At 51.8% G+C, this 20,530-nt stretch overlaps 1 protein-coding gene across 3 annotated transcripts in view; it reads right to left on the minus strand.

The window, feature by feature from the left end:
• The window catches only part of NEK8 (NIMA related kinase 8), a 299,189-nt gene that overhangs the window by 169,693 nt on the left and 108,966 nt on the right, over nucleotides 1-20,530 (minus strand). For all 3 annotated transcript variants that reach the window (XM_078680094.1, XM_078680095.1, XM_078680093.1), the window contains exons 4-5: nucleotides 1,176-1,307; nucleotides 583-791 (exon numbers count right to left, since the gene is read on the minus strand). In XM_078680094.1, the coding sequence (XP_078536220.1) occupies nucleotides 583-791; nucleotides 1,176-1,307 (341 nt within the window). The remainder of the gene's footprint in view (nucleotides 1-582; nucleotides 792-1,175; nucleotides 1,308-20,530) is intronic.

Consider the following 20,530-nt stretch of genomic DNA (forward strand, 5'->3'; position numbering starts at 1 on the left):
ACATTTCACAAAGTAGAACTTCAAAGTGTACAGTTCTCACTGAGTGATAATGAGTGTGTTCCAGACTTAAAAGATCACCACTGAAAAAACAACATCATGTACGGGTGCCCTTCAGGCCAGGTATTGAACTAGTGTCCTATTAGGATTGGGAGTGTGTGAGGGGAAGGAGTCCTATATGCATAACTGTTTGGAAGACACATTGTTGGATCTAAATGGTAGAAGATACCAGAATACTAAGGCTATTTCGCAGCCAGACTGACTGGTCAGTTCTGTCTCAACCACAACATTTTAAATTATTAATTTACAGCAGTGTTGGCCATGTCTAGACTTTCCAGTTGCGAGCACAGCGGGGCATGCATGCATGGCGAAGGTAGAGGTATTATGGGCAGTTGTGGGCTTATACTAAGTAACCCAGGAGGATAGAATCTATTGGACCCACGAAATTTCGACTTTGGCCCAAGGAGATTGAGACAAACATGAGGGCACCACAGACCAATGGGCCTAATGCATAATTCAAGAATAAATATTTGGCTGAACCTGATGACCTTTAGAGACATTGAAATGAATCCTCTAGCTACTTGCCGTCTCATCTTCACACTGCCCACATCCGTGTAGAGATTCAGCAGCGCCCGGATGCAGATGGGATGGGCCATGATCTCCCTCAGCTGTGGTCGCTTTGAAGGGTCCAGATTCAGCATGCTTAGGATTAGGTGCCGCAGCTCTGGGGTGTAACGGTCTGATATAGGAGCAAAGGTCCCGCTCATGATCTTCAGCACCAAAGCTGGCAGATTCTTGGTAGGGATAGACACAAAGATCCCAACGTGACTACTAGAAGCATATATGATAGTAAACACAGAATTATATAGCTAGGGACAGAAGGAGAAGAGCAGAGGGTCATCATTGAGGCACTCGGGCGGAGATTCAGTTTGCGGGCATGTAGATAGTACTCGTAAATGCCCTTTGCGAATTCCCAAAGTCCTAAACTTGGACATTTGGTTTAAGTTCAGACCAAACGTCTAAGTTTACCTTTATAAATCGGGCCCAAGATATGGTAGGTAATGTCTTAGACATTGGGTGGCTTTATATCTGTAATGTTTTTCCTGTCCAGTGAGTTGTACCCTCCCCATCCCACCCACTACCAGAACACTAGCATGCACGAAACATGTGGTCCTTACTGCAGCTTCGAAGGCTCTCTTCAGGCTGGCCAGTTCATAGAGCACACAGCCCAAGGCCCAGATATCGCTCTTCTGGTTGTAAGGCTTCCCTTCACACAGCTCAGGAGATATGTAACATGGAGTCCCCACAACCTGCAGGAGTCAGGAGAAAGTTATGTGGATGATGGGCGAGATCAATGTGTATTTTAAAGAGGGGACGGGAAAAGGCAAGCAAGGTAAAGATAGGCAGGGGAGTGAGAGAAGTATGGAGTAAGAAAGGGAGAAAGGGGATGGATAAAGACGGCATGAGAGAGGAGACCAGGGGAGGAGAGTGCGACTAAGATAGTCTAATAGAGAAAGAAGAGATGAAACCGATCGTGAAATTCAACATATCCACCTAATTCCACAAACCAACACAACCCCATCCATTAAAAAATATATTCAAGTGTCAAAACATAACAGACGGGGCTCAAATTAAAACTCTGGGTAACAAGAAGGTAACCAATAGGTTAAACATGTTTCTGCAAAAAGTTGCAACCCTATTCAACAGCTCACAGTTAGCGCGTTATTGTTGTTTTTGGCAGTATTATGTACATTTAGTATTTTGATAAGAATGTTGCCAAACAACGACAGTGAAACACTTAGCAACCTTACAAAAATACACAACAGGTAAAGGGAGCATGATAAGAGGTTCGAGGGAAATAATGTCAGAAGTAAGGAAAAGGAAAAAGATGCTAAAAACGTACGACAATGTTATATGGAGATATAGGGAAAATAAGTATCCAAACATTTCTGTAAATTGTGAAGAAAGAGCCAGGGGGTCAGGTAGCCCAGCTAGAAGGTTCATTATTACAGAGGAAATTGCTAAATAAAAAAAATTATACAAACCTGAGAGCAAAAAGGGATTTTTGTATATAAAAAAGTACATATTGGAAAATCAAATAATCAAACATTTGTGCCATGATTCTTTCCAAAATGCATTAAAAAGTGTTTGGGCAAATTCTGCAATCAAGATAAGTCAGAAAACAGGTGGTGAAAAATTGATTGGTTTGGTTTGTTTCTGAAATGAGCAAACACTAAGCTAACTCCAGCCAGAAACAGTAACACCACTAATAATGCTCAAAAGAGAAGACTCAAGTAAATGACTCACGTGCAAGACCAATATTCATTTTTTTATAAATATTATTACAGTATATGTAAAAAAAAACACTTGTAGGACTTGGCCTTTTTGGCTAAAGTTCCCTAAACTTTTTGCTCTACCCCTAGACCGTTTTCCTGACATAGAGTTGCCAATTTAGATGCTTTGTGTTATTTTGCCACTGCTGGACAGTGTCAAAGTACAAGTGTTCCCTGAGTAAATTGTACTGGTAATTGGTTGGTCATGATTGGTATGTTTGCATTACTAATAAAGTGCCTAGTGATGTGCACTGTGTGTTCCAGGGCTAGTAATGCAAAGGCGCACGGAGAAGGGAACTCAGGCCTGCAGTGTAGGGCCAGCGCGCAGTTGCCTAAGTTAGCATGTTGTTCTGACAAGTGCAACCACTTGTCAGGCCTTACTTTCCCTTTTTCATACACATTGGGCACCCCTGTGGTAGGTCTCGGGTAACCCCTGGGCAGGGTGCAGTGTAAGTGAAAGGCAGGACATATACTAAGGTGTGTGTTATATCCTGACAGTGAAAAACACTCCATTTGGTTTTTCCCTGTTGAAAGGCCATCCTGCCCATAGGACAGAATGGGGAAGGCTGGGTGTTGTGTTTGTTAGCCTAGTTTCCTGTAAGTTTAAAATGGAGAGGTGAAGTTTAGTATGTATGAACTCACAGTGTCATAACACATCTTTCTGTGAAAGTGGTTTTGTCACTGTGTGTTGAGAAACCACTCTTTTAGAAAGTTGCTGAGCTTTGTGCTTTAGATTAAGGGGAATTGCTGGGTGCTCTGCTAGCTGTGGACGCAAAAGGTATCAGAGGATAAAGGGTTACGATGTGGTGCAACTGGGTGAGGGGATGAGCCCTATAACCCCCCAGAATGTGTGATGGGAAACCAACACACTGTAAAAATTGCAACAAAGTACCCAATGCACACAACAGAAAGTCTCAGAAATAATTTTCCACTGCGACGAAACACGTGTCGGCTGGCTTGTCGAAGGAATTAAATGAAGACCTAAACTTTTCCACCAAACAAAAATACGTTGTTGTTATTTCTGCCTGTTAGAAAGGCGACCCCGGGGGAGGCAGAAGATGTCTGGCCGACCACCCCTAGGTCCACCTCTCCTTCGAGAAGTAGCCGAGCGTTACCGAGAGGCCTCCTGGGTGAGGGTCCTCTCCTAGGATCGTACAGCAGAGTAATCACAACACTACAAACGGACACCACACAGGAGGTCAAATTCTTAAGCTTTTATAGATAATAACGGTTGCTGGTTCTTGGCAGTATATACAGGCAGATCGAGGGATCCGTAAAGTCTCGTAAAGGGGGGTAAGGTAGCGGGACAGTCTCAACCTGGGTGGAAGAAGGGATACCCTACGCACAGCTCTCAATCCTCGAGCTGGGGGGTTCCGAGAGGTCGGGCCGCGGCAGCGCCAGCAGGCTCTCAAGATGGTCTCAGCGAGGTAGGCCGCGGCAGCGCCAGCAGGCTCTCAAGATGGTTTCAGCGAGGTAGGCCGCGGCAGCGCCAGCAGGCTCTCAAGATGGTCTCAGCGAGGTAGGCCGCGGCAGCGCCAGCAGGCTCTCAAGATGGTCTCAGCGAGGTAGGCCGCGGCAGCGCCAGCAGGCTCTCAAGATGGTCTCAGCGAGGTAGGCCGCGGCAGCGCCAGCAGGCTCTCAAGATGGCTTCGGGTTACAGGAAGGATGAGTTCGTCTGGTGTCGGCCGTGACAGCGTCAGCAGGGCTTCCAGTCCAGGATACAACTGGGGTCCTGCTCCGGGGCTGGCCCAGATATAGGGCTGGAGTCCTTTGATGTCCGGACCCTCGCGCCTGGGGGCCGGAGGGGCCGGGATGATGGTGTTCAGACACCCAGCAGGGGGGTAGAGCCAGCGCCCAGGGAGGCCGGAGGGCGATCGATACCAGGCGTCCGGGGACGGCTGGGGACCATCGAAACTCCCCTATCCTCCGGGATCCGTCGAGTGGCCACTCGACCACCTGGGTAGATCCTGGCGCCTCGATGTCGGGGCTTCGCTGGGGCCAGGGCTAGGGCAGAGGCCACGTGCCCCTGACGTGGAGGTTCCAAGATGGCGTTGGGGAAGGCCTCGTGTTCGGGCGTGATGGGCCTAGGATGGAGCTAGGCCGGTAGTGTTGATCCGGGATGGTAACCGGACCGGCAATGTTGGTCATGCAGGGTCGGGCTGGAGGGGCTGCCCGAGGCGGGGTGGAGGGCTGATGTCGTCTGGGGCCCGCCGCGCGGGAGAGGTAGGACCACGCCATGAGGCCGGGTCCAACACGCGTCCCCCCCAGCTGAAGGCAGGGGAGAGTCACCCATCTTCTTGGGGGTTCTCCTCGCCGAGGCGGAAGAATCTGGACAGGCCGTCAGCATTGGCGTGGTCGTTGCCAGGGCGATGTTCTACAGTGAAGTCCATCCCCTGCAGCGAAATGGACCAGCGCAGCAGTTTCGGGTTTTCCCCCCGCATCTGCATCAACCACCGCAGGGGCCGGTGGTCGGTCTGGACTCGGAAGTGGGTGCCGAAGAGGTAGGGCCGGAGCTTCTTGAGGGCCCACACCACGGCGAAGGCCTCCCTCTCTATGGTGCTCCACCGTTGTTCTCTTGCCAGCAGGCGTCGGCTAATGAAGGCCACAGGCCGGTCGACCCCTTCGGGGTTAACTTGTGACAGGACCGCCCCGATGCCGTGCTCCGAGGCGTCGGTTTGGACCACAAACTCTCGGCTGTAGTCGGGGGCCTGGAGCACAGGGGCGGTGCACATGGCAGTCTTTAGAGTCTCGAAGGCTGTTTGGCACGCAGGGGTCCAGTGCACCTTCTGTGGTAGTTTCTTTGAGGTCAGTTCTGTGAGGGGCCCCACAATGCTCCCGTAGTCCTTTATAAATCGCCGATAATATCCAGTGAGCCCCAGGAAGGCTCGGACGGCGGTCTGGGTGACCGGGGGCTCCCAGGCCCGGATGGCGTCTATCTTTGGTTGGAGGGGAGCCACTTGGCCGCTCCCCACTTGGTGGCCCAGATAGGTCACGGACCCTTGGCCTATCTGGCACTTGCTGGCTTTGATGGTGAGTCCGGCCCATCGGAGGGCCGTCAGGACCTCCCAAAGGTGGGTCAGGTGCTCATCCCAGTGAAGGCTGTACACAGCAATGTCATCTAGATAGGCGGCGCTGTATTCCTCTAGTCCGGCCAGCACCTGGTTCACTAGTCTTTGGAAGGTGGCCGGGGCGTTTTTCATGCCGAAGGGCATCACTTTGAAGTGATAGTGGCCATCAGGGGTTGAGAAGGCCGATCGCTCTTGTGCACCAGGGGTAAGGCCGATCTGCCAATACCCAGCCGTGAGATCGAAGGTGCTGAGGTATTTGGCGGCCCCCAGGCGATCGATCAGTTCATCCGCCCTGGGGATGGGGTGGGCATCGGTCCTGGTGACTGCATTCAGTCCCCGGTAGTCAACACAGAACCGGAGTTCCAGAGCTGTTCCGGGGGTGGCGGCTTTAGGGACCAGGACAACGGGACTGGCCCATGGACTGTCGGAGGGTTCGACTACCCCCAGAGCTAACATCTTGGCCACTTCTGATTGGATGCAGGCCCAAACCCGGTCGGGCACTCGGAAAGCTCGGTGTCTTACCGGCGGGCTGTCTCCGGTGTCCACATCGTGGACACACCACCGGGTGACCCCCGGAGTGAGGGAAAACAGATCCGCAAATTGTCCCAGCAGCTTCCGGCAGTCTTGTTGCTGCTCTGGGGTCAGGGTAGAGGAGAGCCTGACCCCTTCGATGGAGCCGTCTTTCTCGGAGGTGCTCATGAGATCTGGTAGCGGTTCGGAGTCGCCTTCAGCTCCGTCATCGGTCGCTAGCAGCAGACTTAGTTCAGTGCGGGCAAAGTGCGGCTTGAGCCGGTTAGCGTGTAGAACCCGGAGGGGGTTCCTGGGGGACTCCATGTCCACCAGATAGGTGACGGGGCTCTTGCGCTCCACCACTTTGAAGGGCCCCGTCCATTTGTCCTGGAGGGCACAAGGTTCAACCGGGGACATGACCCAGACCTGCTGGCCTGGCTCGAACTCGATGGACAAAGCGTTCTGGTCATACCAGCGCTTCATTTCCTCCTGGCTGGCCTCTAGGTTGGCCTCGGCAAGTTCCCTGAACTTCCGAGTCTGGTTGCGAAGCGTCAGGAGGTATCGGTAGACATCCGGTGGGGCATCTCGAACGGCTGTCTCCCAGCCCTCCTTGACCAGGCTGAGGGGGCCTCGGACCGGGTGCTCGTACAATAGTTCAAAAGGGCTGAACCCTAGGGACTTCTGGGGTACCTCTCGGTAGGCGAATAGGAGGCAGGGCAGCAGGACATCCCATTTGCGTCGGAGCGGCTCCTCTAGGCCCTTGATCATCCCCTTCAGTGTTCTGTTAAACCGTTCCACTAGTCCATTTCCTTGGGGGTGATACGGGGTGGTGAACTTATAGGTGACCCCGCACTGTTGCCATAGGGACCGCATATGCTTCGATATAAAGTTGGAGCCCCGATCACTCACGACTTCTCGGGGGAAGCCGACTCGGGAGAAGATGCTCATGAGGGCTCGGCCCACCACGGGGGCCGTGATGGTTCGGAGGGGGATGGCCTCGGGATAGCGGGTGGCATGGTCCACCAGGACGAGGATGAAGCGGTGTCCCTGCGAGGTGCGAGGGTCCAGGGGCCCTACGATGTCTATTCCCACTCGCTCGAAGGGGGTAGTCACCACGGGAAACGGCTGGAGCGGGGCTTTGACTTTCCCCCCGCTCTTCCCGCTGGCTTGACAGGTCGGGCAGGTTCTGCAGTGGTTATGCACATCGTTGCGCATTTTCGGATAATAGAAATGGGTCACCAGGCGGCTGTAAGTTTTGTCCTGCCCCAGGTGCCCGGCGAGGGGCACATCATGTGCTAAGTTCAGGAGGAAGTCTCTGAATCGGAGGGGCACGACCAGTACCCGGCTGGCCCCTAGTTCGGCAATCTTTTGCTCACTGTAGAGAAGGTCGTTGTCCCAATAGACCCAGTGGGACCCCGCGGGGTCCCCAGCGGCTTGAGTAGCGGCTTGCTGTCGGATTCCCTCGAGGGAGGGGCAGGTTTTCTGTTCCTGCCGGAATTGTTCGCGGGTGGGGCCACCTTCTTGGCGCCATTGAGCTAGTTCTGGAAGGTGGCCGAGCTCGGTGAGATCTTCTTGGCCGGGCCCCTGAGGGCCGGGTTTGGGGTCGGCGTCCTTGGGGACGGCGGGCGGCGGAGGTGCGGGCCACTCCGGCTCCTCGGTCGGGGCTTCCTCCGTTGGGGTGGAGGCTCGGGCGGACATGGAGCGGGTGGTCGCACAGACCCACTCGGGAAGGCCAAGCATCCCCAGGTGTTCTCTCCGTTCGACGCCGGCCCAGGGGGAACTTTCTAGGTCGTTCCCAAGGAGGCAGTCCACGGGGGCATCGTCTCGGACAGTCACTTTCAGCATGCCCGACACTCCTCCCCACTCGAAGGGGATGCGGGCCATCTGGCACAAAGTCTCCGAGTTGTCCGCCGACCGGACTGGGCACAGGATGTTAGGAAGGATCTGTTCAGGGGTCACCAGATGGCAGCGGACCGCCGTCATGCTGGCTCCAGTGTCCCGGAGGGCTTCGGCCCGGCGTCCATTGATGGTGACCCACTGGCGGTATTTCTGGGTGTTGCCTGGGATCGGGTCTCGGGGGATCAGGTCGTGAGTACCCAGGCATGCTAAGGTCATAGCGGCGGGCTCCCATTCGGCCTGCTCGTTGTTGTCGTCCTCTTCCTCGCTTCTTTCTTCACCCAGGGCGGCGGCCGCGATCTGGCTGTTTGGGGGACCGGTGGTGCCGGGTCGCTGGTTCATTGGGCAGAGAGGGTCATTCGCGTAATGGCCCTGTCGCCGGCATCTGTGGCACGTAACATTCGGGCGGGGCCCGGGTCTGGCTGGGGTGCCCCCTCTTCGGCCCAGGGATGGCGACGTGGAGGTAGGGGGAAACCCCTGGGGGGGGTCCCGTCCCCGGCTCTGGCCTCCTCCGCCGCCTCGTGGTCGGTGATTCCCCGGGGATCCCCGGCCGTAGTCTCCCATCGGACTCCGGGGAACTCGGGTGCTCACCCATCTATCCGCCTCGACAGCGAGCTTTCGTGGCTCAGTCAGTTTGCTGTCAAGGTGGTGCTGCCGGAGTTCAATGAAGCAGTTATTGGCCAGATGTTCCCATAGAATGAGGTCGACCAATTGCTGGTAGGTGGTGGCCTGGCAGCCTCTGATCCACCCCTCGAATGCTCTGCTGTAAAAGTTTACGTACTCCACCCACGTGGTACCGGGGATTTTTTTGCAGTCTCGGAATCGCTGCCGGTACATCTCGGGGATGAGTCCGTAGCGAGTGAGGAGGGCGGTCTTCATGTGCTCGTACGAGGTCATCTCGGTATCAGGGAGCTCCAGCAGGGCGTCTCTCCCTTCGTTGATAAACTTCCCCCACAGGCCGGCGCCCCAGTCCTTGAGGGGTACTCGATGGGCGGTCATGGCGACCTCATAGGCTTTGAACCACTGTTGGATGTCGTCGTTCTTATAGTACTCTTTGACGACATCCTTGGGTATGTGCACCTTCGTGTCCACCGGGGGAGGTGAGGTCTTGCCTCCGGAGGTGCCGGTCTCGTTTGTCTTGGCCTTAATTTCCAGTTCTTTGAGGCCGCGCTCGTGCTCGAGCATGAGTTTTTTCTCCTCGAGGTCTCTTTGTCTCCGCCTTTCTTCTAGGTCTCCTTCTAGCCGTACCTGCTCGAGGGCTAACTTCCTTTCTGCCAGCTGGATCTCTCCTTCTTGTCTGAGTCGAGCGAGCTCCAACTCGTGGAGCCGGTTCCTCTCTCGTTCTCGGGCGTCTTCGTGGGAGAGGCCCGTGTCTGGGTTTGCGGGTCTCCCTCCCGCTGGGTTCGTCTCAGCCTCCGGGCCTCCGTTCGGGCCCGGGTTGTCTTCACTCGGGGGTGGCGCGTCGCCGGCGTCCACCCAGGCCTGCAGGGCCGATTTAAAGTCTTCTTTGGTGCTTAAGCCAGTGGTAGCGATGCCTAGGTCTTTGCAGAATTGCTTTAGCTCCTTGTGACTGTAGTCTTCCATTTTCTCTTTCTGGAATTCTGTGCTCATGGTCGTAGTGGATTTTTCTTGGTAGTGAGTGAATCACTCTCTGTACGATCTGCGTGGGCTCGGATCCCGGCGCTTGCCACCAATGTTAGAAAGGCGACCCCGGGGGAGGCAGAAGATGTCTGGCCGACCACCCCTAGGTCCACCTCTCCTTCGAGAAGTAGCCGAGCGTTACCGAGAGGCCTCCTGGGTGAGGGTCCTCTCCTAGGGTCGTACAGCAGAGTAATCACAACACTACAAACGGACACCACCCAGGAGGTCAAATTCTTAAGCTTTTATAGATAATAACGGTTGCTGGTTCTTGGCAGTATATACAGGCAGATCGAGGGATCCGTAAAGTCTCGTAAAGGGGGGTAAGGTAGCGGGACAGTCTCAACCTGGGTGGAAGAAGGGATACCCTACGCACAGCTCTCAATCCTCGAGCTGGGGGGTTCCGAGAGGTTGGGCCGCGGCAGCGCCAGCAGGCTCTCAAGATGGTCTCAGCGAGGTAGGCAGCGCCAGCAGGCTCTCAAGATGGTTTCAGCGAGGTAGGCTGCGGCAGCGCCAGCAGGCTCTCAAGATGGTCTCAGCGAGGTAGGCCGCGGCAGCGCCAGCAGGCTCTCAAGATGGTCTCAGCGAGGTAGGCCGCGGCAGCGCCAGCAGGCTCTCAAGATGGTCTCAGCGAGGTAGGCCGCGGCAGCGCCAGCAGGCTCTCAAGATGGCTTCGGGTTACAGGAAGGATGAGTTCGTCTGGTGTCGGCCGTGACAGCGTCAGCAGGGCTTCCAGTCCAGGATACAACTGGGGTCCTGCTCCGGGGCTGGCCCAGATATAGGGCTGGAGTCCTTTGATGTCCGGACCCTCGCGCCTGGGGGCCGGGATGATGGTGTCCAGACACCCAGCAGGGGGGTGGAGCCAGCGCCCAGGGAGGCCGGAGGGCGATCGATACCAGGCATCCGGGGACGGCTGGGGACCATCGAAACTCCCCTATCCTCCAGGATCCGTCGAGTGGCCACTCGACCACCTGGGTGGATCCTGGCGCCTCGATGTCGGGGCTTCGCTGGGGCCAGGGCTAGGGCAGAGGCCACGTGCCCCTGACGTGGAGGTTCCAAGATGGCGTCGGGGAAGGCCTCGTGTTCGGGCGTGATGGGCTTAGGATGGAGCTAGGCCGGTAGTGTTGATCCGGGATGGTAACCGGACCGGCAATGTTGGTCGTGCAGGGTCGGGCTGGAGGGGCTGCCCGAGGCGGGGTGGAGGGCTGATGTCGTCTGGGGCCCGCCGCGCGGGAGAGGTAGGACCACGCCATGAGGCCGGGTCCAACACTGCCAGCTTTGTATTGAAGTTCACACGAGTCTACAGTGACACACGTGTGCTCTACTTTTTCTGTTGTGTGCATTGGGTACTTCGTTGCGAGCTTTGTGATTTAATCATTTCTGTGTGTCTCTGTTGAATGTGGAAGGACTGTATGGGTCAGGAAGGGGAGAGGAGCTGGAAGAGGTCATGACCCAGGGAGGGGTTGAAATGGCACAAGGCCTCCCTGCATCTGTAGAGTAGGGGGAGGAGAAGCCCGGGAGGTATAAACCAATTGACCCATCTCCAGCTGAGTGATTAAGGATCCAGACCTCCAGTATCAAAGGGAACAAGCATTGGCATAGCCAATAGGTCTCGCTTTTGGGAACTTCTAAGTATTTAGTTATGCAGCACAATATCCTTGGTGCAACAACATCAGCTGTTGCGTGGAAAAACACTTTTACGGTCCCAAAGGCGAGACCTATTGGCTATGCCAATGCTTGTTATTTTTTGTTCTTGGGAGAAACTGGGCTAGTGCCATGGGGGTGAAGGGTGAGTCCCAGAGAGGTGAGGAGTGAGTGCCAGTGAAATGAGACATAAGAGTCAGGAGGGTCAAGGGTGAGTGCCAGGGAGGGGAAGGGTGAGTGCAGAGAAGGGGGAAGTAGGAGTACCAGGGGTGAGGGGTAGCTGCCAGGTTAAGGGGGTTAAGGGCTAGTGCCAAAGAGGTGAAGGTTGAGTGCCAGGTCAGAGAGATGAAGGGTGAGTGCCAGGGAGATGAAGGTTGAGTGCCATGGAGGTGAGACGTAAGAGTCAGGAGGGTCAAGGGTGAGTGCCAGGGAGGGGAAGGGTGAGTGCCAAGGGGGGAGTAGTGAATGCCAGGAAGGACATGGGTGAGTGTCATAGAGTTGACAGTTGAGTGTCACGCAGAGTGAATGCGGAGTGCCAGACAGGGAGAAGGGTAAGTGCCAGGTACGAGGAGTGACTGTCAGGCCTGAGGGGTGAAGGATGAGTGCCAGGGAGGTGAGGGTGAGTGACAGACTGCAAACAGTAGGGCGTTGGGGTCTAGAAGGAGGTGCGGAGATCATCACCCGGTGTGTGCCAGGCAGGGACGCACCAGTGCCAGGCCAGACTTGGGTGGATGCAAGAACCTCTGAAAGGTGGGTGCCAGGTCACTCATAACCTTAGTACAGGAGTGGGGTGCGCAGGAGAGAGTAACATTTTAAAACAAGAAACTATTCAAAATCCTGAATACTCCACTTTATGGTCTTGCAACCTTATGTGGAAAATAATTAGCAAATGAATGGGCTTCCGTAGCGGACTTGCAGCTTGTTACAGCAACATATAGAGATAAAGTTTGCAATGCAAATAAGCCAAAGCTAACACAATTTGAATTAGTAACGGTAGGATTCGCAATGAACTAGAGACAAGTTAAAAAAGCACCCCAGAATTGAACCGAGGATACAGAATAATAAAAATGGGGGCAATATTGGTCTCCTTTTCACAGCTGACAGCCAAAAAACAGGGTGATTCTGGTGGAATTCGAATTTTTAAAAGAGTCAATTTTTCATAAAAAATGTTGATGCGGTTGTGTGTGTGTGTGGTTGTGTGGTTGTGGTTGTATGTGGGTGTGGTTGTGTGTGGGTGTGTGTGTGTGTAGGTGTGGTTGTGTGTGGGAGTGTGGTTGTGTGTGTGGCTGTGTGTGGTTGTGTGTGTGGCTGTGTGGTTGTGGTTGTGTGTGTGTGGTTGTGTGTGTGTGGTTCTGTGTGTGTGGTTCTGTGTGTGTGGTTGTGTGCGTGGTTGTGGTTGTGTGTGTGTGGGTGTGCTTGTGTGTGTGTGGTTGTGTGTGTGGTTATTTTTGGTTGTGTGTGGATGTGTGTGGTTGTGTGGGTATGGTTGTGGGTGTGGTATGTGTGGTTGTGTGTGTGTGGTTGTGTGTGTGGTTGTGTGTGTGGTTGTGTGTGTGGTTGTGTGTGTGTGGTTGTGTGTGGTTCTGTGTGTGTGTGGTTGTGTCTGTGTGGTTGCGTCTGTGTGGTTGTGTGTGTGGTTGTGTGTGTGGTTGTGTGTGTGGGTGTGTGTGTGGGTGTGTGTGGTTGTGTGTGTGGTTGTGTGTGTGGATGTGTGTGGTTGTGGTTGTGTGGGTATGGTTGTTGGTGTGGTTGTGTGTGTGGTTGTTTGTGTGGTTGTGTGTGGTTGTGTGTGTGGTTGTGTGTGTGGTTGTGTGTGTGTGTGGCTGTGTGTGTGGTTGTGTGTGTGTGTGTGGTTGCGTGTTTGTGGTTGTGTGTGGTTGTGTGGTTGTGGTTGTGTGTGGTTGTGTGTGTGTGATTGTGTGTGGTTGTGTGTGGGTTGTGTGGTTGTGTGTGGTTGTGTATGTGTGGTTGTGTGTGTGTGGTTGTGTGTGTGGATGTGTGTGTATGTTTGTGTGTGGTTGGGGTTGTGTGTGTGGTTGTGTGTGCGGTTGTGGGGTTGGGTGTGGTTGTGTGGGTGTGGTTGTGGGTGTAGTTATGGGTGTGGTTGTGTGTACGTTTGTGTGTATGGTTGTGTGTGTGGTTGTGTGTGTATGGTTGTGTGTGTGTGGTTGTGTGTGTGTGGTTGTGTGTGTGGTTGTGTGTGTGTGTGGTTGTGTGTGTGGTTGTGTGTGTGCAGTTATGTGTGGTTGTATGTGGTTGTGCATGGTTGTGTGCGTGGTTGTGTGTGTGTGGTTGTGTGTGTGTGGGATTGTGTGTGTGTGGTTGGTTGTGTGGTTGTGTGTGTGGTTGTGCATGTGATTGTGTGTGTTTGTTTGTGTGTGATGTGTGTGTGTGTGTGTGTGTGTGGTTGTGTGTGTGGTTGTGTGTGGTTGTGCATGGTGTGTGTGTGGTGTGTGTGTGTGTGGTGTCTGTGGTTGTGGGTGTGGTTCTGTGTGTGGCTGTGTGTGTGTGTGGCTGTGTATGTGTGTGTAGTTGTTTGTGTGTGGTTGTGTGTGTGGTTGTGTATGTTTGTGTGTGGTTGTGGTTGTGTGTGTGGCTGTGTGTGTGTGTGGTTGTGGTTGTGTGTGTGGTTGTGTATGGTTGTGTGTGGTTGTGTGTGTGTGGTTGTGTGTGCAGTTGTGTGTGTGGTTGTGTGAGTGGTTGTGGTTGTGTGTGTGGTTGTGTGTGTGGTTGTGTGTGTGGTTGTGTGTGTGTGTGGTTGTGTGTGATTGTGGTTGTGTGTGTGTGATTGTATGTGTGTTTTTGTGTGTGTGTGGTTGTGTGTGGTTGTGTGTGTAGTTGTGTGTGTGTGTGGTTGGGCGTGGTTGTGTGTGGTTCTGTGTGTGGTTGTGGTTGTGTGTGTGGTTTAGTGTGTGGTTGTGTGTGTGTGGTTGTGTGTGGTTGTGTATGGTTGTGTGTGGTTGTGTGTGGTTGTGTGTGTGGTTGTGTGTGTGGTTGGGCATGGTTGTGGGTTTGTGGTTGTGTGGGTGTGGTTGTGTGTGTGGTTGTGTATGTGGTTGTGTGTGGTTGTGTGTGGTTGTGTGTGTGGGTGTGTGTGTTGCGTGTGTGGCTGTGTGTGGTTGTTTGTGTCTAGTTGTGTGTGTGTGTGTCTGGTGGTGTGTGTGGTTGTGTGTGGTTGTGTGTGTAGGTGTGGTTGTGTGTGGGGGTGTGTGTGTGGGTGTTTGTGGTTGTGGTTGTGTGTGTGGTTGTGTGGTTGGGTGTGGTTGTGGTTGTGTGTGAGGTTGTGTGTGTGGTTGTGTGTGTGGTAGTGTGTGTAGTTGTGTGTGTGGTTGTGTGTGTGGTTGGTTGTGGTTGTGTGTGTGGTTGGTTGTGGTTGTGTGTGTGGTTGTGTTTGTGGTTGGGTTTGTGGTTTTGTGTGGTGTGTGGTTGTGTGTGTGGTTGTGTGTGTGATTGTGGTTGTGTGGTTGGGGGTGTGGTTGTGGGTGTGGTTTTGTGTGGTTGTGGTTTTGTGTGGGTGTGGTTGTGTGTGGTTGTGTGTGTGTGTGGTTGTGTGTGTGGTTGTGGGTGTGATTGTGGGTTTGGTTGTGATTGTGGGTGTGGTTGTGTGTGGGTGTGGTTGTGGGTGTGGTTGTGTGTGTGGTTTTGTGTGGTTGTGGTTGTTAGTGTGTGGTTGTGTTTGTGGTTGTGTGTGTGTGGTTGTGTGTGTGTGTGTGTGTACTGTAATCCATGCAATTTGCGTGTTGGGAGCAATTAAATTAGGCCCAATACCAATTTGTATAGTTGGTAGGCATTGACGAGCAGAGTGGTCGTGCTTGTAAGACACTACAAAGTTTGAGACCAATAAGTTTATTCATAAGACTAATAATAATAAGACTATTTTGATGCAACTCGAAAAAGTTTGCACATCATAGTAATTTACATTAGTATTCAAACTAAAGTGAAAGTGATCGGACGGAGGCAGAGGGGAAAGCACAGGAAATAAACACAAGCAACTTAATGACCCGTGACGGAGAAGACAGATGGCGGCAAAGGAGACAGATGGCAGCTGCGCGCGTGCACTCAAGCTTTAGGCCACAGGCAGCACTTTGAAAACTCACCTACTAAATATCTCGGCCAGACCAGCGCATGCGCTGGATCATGCAAGACCTAAAAAGGTGACACTGGAAGGGAGACATCCAAAACTGATTTAGATAGGGGTCAGGGACCTCTGAGCACAAAGAACTTCAAAGACATGACGGGGTATAACCAAGAGAACTGAAACCCCTAGAATTTGGTGTCGTTTTGAATGGCGAAATGAACAGGTCGAGTCTGCAAAGGCTTTGACCTCTTTCGTGATCAAGAAGAACCTCTGCCAAGGAAGAAGTTGCTGAAGAGACTGCTGGATAGGACTGACCCTTGTTTTGTGATCTGGGGCTGGCCTGCAGTTGATAGCGTTTACTAAGGAAGAGACTGAAGGGACATTGCAGTGAGTGGTGTCCCCCCTTCTTGAACAGGACTGTGCTTTGTGCTGTGTCCTGAACCCCAAGGGCCCGATGTGAGCTGGCTCCCTGTTTGGAAACACAGGAACAAAAAAGATTCTTGAGAAGTCCCAAGCAATGCGGTGTGCATGTGCTTTTGCAAGCTTGAGACCCTCAGAAGTTGTGCCCTGTGATCATGAGCACACGGGAGTAGGCAGAGTCTCAGACACGCAGGGAGCGTATTGTGATGCAAGCAATGGCGGTGGTGAAGAGCGCCTGGCCATTGTATGCAACCGGGAGAAGAGAGGATACTCCGACGGCAGGGTGCGTGTCGTGGTGCAGCCAAGGAGTTGGTGAAGAGCGCCTGGTCGTGGTGTGCACTGAGCGAAGAAGTGAGTCTCGGATGTGCAGGGTGCATGTCGTGGTGCAGCCGAGGCATTGGTGACGAGCGCCTGGTCATCTTGTGCCCCGGGAGAAGAGGTGAGTCTCGGACGTGCAGAGTGAGTTTCGAGGTGCAACCAGAGGCGCTGGTGAGGAGTGCCTGGGTAGTGTGTGCACCGAAATTGAAGTAAGTCTCCACAGTGCTGAGTGCGGGTCTCTGTGTCCACTGAGACCGCCAGAAGGAATGCCAGGTCCTTGGGCCCTCGGAGTGAAACAGTAGCGGCCCGGACTGGCAGCCCCAGAGGAGCTGAGCCACCGGCCTGAGCTCGCCGTGCCCATTGACGAAGTTCAGGATCAAGGCCCAAGTCGCTGAAGGAGGAGAGGGGAGTGGGGTCGCACCCCCCTCAGGTAACATGGATTACCACCTGGGGTGGGGTGCGGGCTTGGAGGGACACTCTCTTGGCCTCTAGCTTCAGTCAGCTGCGCGAGCCTGTTGCTTCGGCACGGATCGAGGCCCATGCTGGCCCAAGGAGGGGCAGTACTGAGGCCGGAGTAAGAAGCAGTACTTTCTGTCATCATTGATCCAGGTTGGGGGCAACTGTTAACGGAGCACCTCGACTGTCGTATTACACTTGGCATTATGGGTGCTTTCGAACTATCGAACTGCCGTATGACGCCTTACCTTATTTGTGCCTGACAAACTACATGCTTTGTGCGTTACGTACTACGTTATTTGTCCTTTGCCGAGTACATGATTGTAACGTGGCACATTGCATTATTCCTAATCGCACAGTACATGACTATAACGTGGCGCATTGCAGTATTTCTTCATTGCACAATACATGATTGTAGCGTGAAGCATTGCTTTGTTTCTTCCTTGCACAGGGCATGCTGGTAGTGATACGCATTGCATTATTCCTTCTATTGCAAAGTACATTACTATTGCGCTACATATGGCATTGTTTCGCTATTGCCCTGTACAGGAGTATATCGTTACGCATTGCAGTATTTCCTTTCTTTTGCAACGTGTGTGATTCTAGCTATAAGACCTGCCTAACCTTTTGAAATGGTTAGAAGTAAGTTTAACTGTTGGTTAGAAGCGGTGGTTGGGATTAGAACCTACCAATCCACCAGAAGGAATACTATCCATTCTTATAAGTTGGTTTTGTATCGTGCGGTCATATGGTATATCTTCTTATATAAAGATTATACTTGTTTTATACAATACTTGTGTATAGTGTAGTTGTGGTGACATCATGGGGTTGCTGTGAGTGTGGTTGCACATACTGTACACTTGTGCCTTGGAGATAAGCCTGGCTGCTCGTGCCAAGCTACTAAGGGGGTGAGCAGAGCTATCTCAGACGGTGTCCTTACTTAGCCTAACATTAAAACAAGGGGTCCGGATCTCACACCTGGCAACAGCCATGTGGGACAGGGACTCCCGCCTCCAGCATTTGGTGGCAGCGGTGACGGATAAGGACCCCACTTCCAACACCACTGTACACAATAAAAAGCACAAACCTACAATATATTGTTAAAAAAGTATGTAAAATCATCATTTAGTATCAACCCTCACCTGAGCCTACAAATGGTGCAGCAGAGTATATTAAGAGCCATTTAACAGAAGATATAATGTAAAAACAATAATAAAAATAGGAAAGAAAGTAAGCAATGTCTTCTGCGAATGTCACAATAAAATCGAGATGGCTGGGTATGGTTTCATTTGTGCTGAAGTTGATTTTGCCTCACCAGATATATTTTGAAACAATGAACCCATTATTTCCACTCGTAGTACTTCAGTGATTTGTTGACAATGCTCATTCAGGTCATTAGTATTTAGGAGTCAGTAGGGCACAGAATGAGCCCCTTAATAATCCGGCAGGAAATTTTACCAATGACCAACAAGCACAGGGTGAAAACTCTGTGTGTCAGGATTGATGATTTTATTTCAGAAGCCCCCACTCTGGAGGTTGTCCAAAGGGATCCTATGGCACTGGTGAGAGTAATACAGACAAAATGATCCATTCCAAGCCTGTAGATATCTACGAATTTGGCATCTGGTCCTGCAATGAGCCACCAAAGGAAGGGCCTCTGCTGTACTACTGGGCAGCCTATCAAACTGTACGAGTCCCTTAGAATTAAACTCCTGTGGTCCTAGGGAGACATTAAAACATGAAAAATTAGGCAAATGCAGCTCCTTTGGTCCCTCTACTTCTGCAACATTTGCTTCTGTTAATAACGGAAGCAACCTGCAAAGGCTATTCTCAGTTGGCCATCCATCTTTCTCTACTAGAAAGTTCTTTATAGCGTTGCTCTCCTGGATGGTCCATGATCCATTTATGTCTCCGGGAACCACAATCAATAGCATTTTGGGTCACACAAGGTTCACTGCTCTCCTGATCATTTGCAGTGTTTGCATGTCCCGCCTTTCCCCATAATAAGAGGCCAACACATTCATTTTGAATTACACACTTATAGTACACCTATATATCTGTGTGTCCTTATGAATCATGGGATGTCCAATCAGATGATGGAACATTAAGATGAGATCCATGATTAGAAGAACCACAGTTGCCTGCAGTTAGCAAGGCTGATTCTTATTACAGTAAAAGGCGGAACCACCCTCACAAGAGGTGCACTCCCTTTTTTAGTGGGAAGTCCTTATGGTTTCCAAGAAAATGAAAGGTTACCTGTTTGTCCAAACGTCTACATTCGTCTAGAGGTAAAGTTGTGTAGAATCAAACTCACACAGCACTTGTTTTATTTAAACATCCAGCCATTACTCCAAAGTGGACTCCTGGAACACCCTCTAGGATAGACTTCCAGGAAAGCGCACACACTGCCTTCAATAAACCTTCATTTTAACTGTTGGCGCGTTTCAAGATAAAAATAGGTGTTGCCATGCCTTCAGTGGCAGGTAATCATTGATTGTGTTTCTCAGAAGTGTGCACATAATTGTATTTCAATGAAAATGTGACACCCCGTCCTCCTCTTAAAGTGGTGAGAAGCTCGGAGCAACATCTACCCTATGCCACTAAAATGACATTCAATCCAAGGGCAGAGAGAAATTTGCCTATTAGGCAATTAAACTTGGGAAAAACCTCTCCCCCAAATCCTATACGACACTTAAGCCTTCATTACGAGTTCCCCCATCAACTCTGCAGGGAGATACCGGGGCCAGGATTAACCGTTCTGGGCCGTATCTTCCCCACGTTTTCACAGGGACTAAGAGTTATTTTCCTGTGATTAGCGAATACCAGGTTCCAAATTTGATGTTTTTCCCCTCTACCAGAGGAAATAACAGCCTAAATTTGCCTACATTTACCACCTGCTTTGAGCAGGTGGTAAATACTGCAGGGGCTTTCCTTCTTGGCTCTGGGGGAGATGGAGGGCGTGCTGAAGTATGAGGGCGACCCGGGGCTTGGGCGCAGCAGCTGCCTACAGTTCCTGCAGCTCCTTAGTAGTCTCCAAGTTCAGTGTCCCCGAGCCTGGAATTAACAGGACCCTATGATTCCGGCCAAAGACACCAGAAAACTTGAAGCTGCCCAGAGAGGTATTCCCCGAGAGAATACCACTCCATGCAACAAGTAATGAGGGCCTTAGACAAACGTTAAAGCTCAGCTATGCTAAGTGATCAAGTCTATTTACCAGCCTCATGGTAGAGTTAACAAAGGTAACCACCAATACTCAACAGATCGGCTCCAGCTGCCGGACACAGTCTGTGAGGGCTCTATAAGGATCTCCACTTTCCTTTTGTGTCATGCTGGGATCAGAACGAGAAGCCTGTCCCAACATAAAGTAGTGAAGGCAGCCAAGACTCCAAAGCAGTCCTCACCTCAAGTCACAGGTCTGTCAGAAACAAGAGATGCAATTCCATTATACAAAGTCAGTGTTAAAAGGTACATTCAAGATGGTGACTGCATCAGAAGGTTGCCGAACGAGAACTGTGAAATTTCAAACATCTGAGCCTTGAAAAAGTTAAGGAGGCCATTGACACCAAATTGCGTTAACAACAAAAATGTCCCCATCCTAGCAAGGATTGGGATTTTTTTTAAAGTGAACAGGAAGAATAAAAATGTATTCAAATAAGGTCAAGGCAGAAGAAACCAATATGCCTCAAAGCTGCCAGAGACCAAAGTTGCCTTACACTAGAAGACAAATAGGCAAGAAGAAAAATTCTCCAGACCCAAGGTTATTATTCCAAAGATGAAGTCTGAAAAGACATAACGCCAACCACAGTCACAACCAATGCTGTCTCCTCCCCTGCAGAGCTCCTTCAAAGCTAGGACTGGTGAGAACAGGAATACCCAGCACATGGACGTCAATTAGGGGTCACAACTGTGACCCCTACGCCCCCTTGCTTCCAAACCCTTGCTTCCCAGCACTCGGGTGGCATAAAATCAGCCCGTGTGTGTGTGCAGCACTTGATTGCACTGCTGAATCAGAAGCTCTGCCTGCAGACGATTCATATCATGCCCGCATGCTGGGCCTGGGGAAAAGAGTGTGCTTGTTGCTATGGTTAATGTTCTGAGAAGGACACACGTAGCACTATAAAAGTCCATAGGAAAGTATTTATTTCCAAAGCTTCTTCACAGTACATATTTTC

The sequence above is a fragment of the Lissotriton helveticus genome, chromosome 3_1, assembly GCF_964261635.1.
Source record: "Lissotriton helveticus chromosome 3_1, aLisHel1.1, whole genome shotgun sequence".
Taxonomy (NCBI): domain Eukaryota; kingdom Metazoa; phylum Chordata; class Amphibia; order Caudata; family Salamandridae; genus Lissotriton; species Lissotriton helveticus.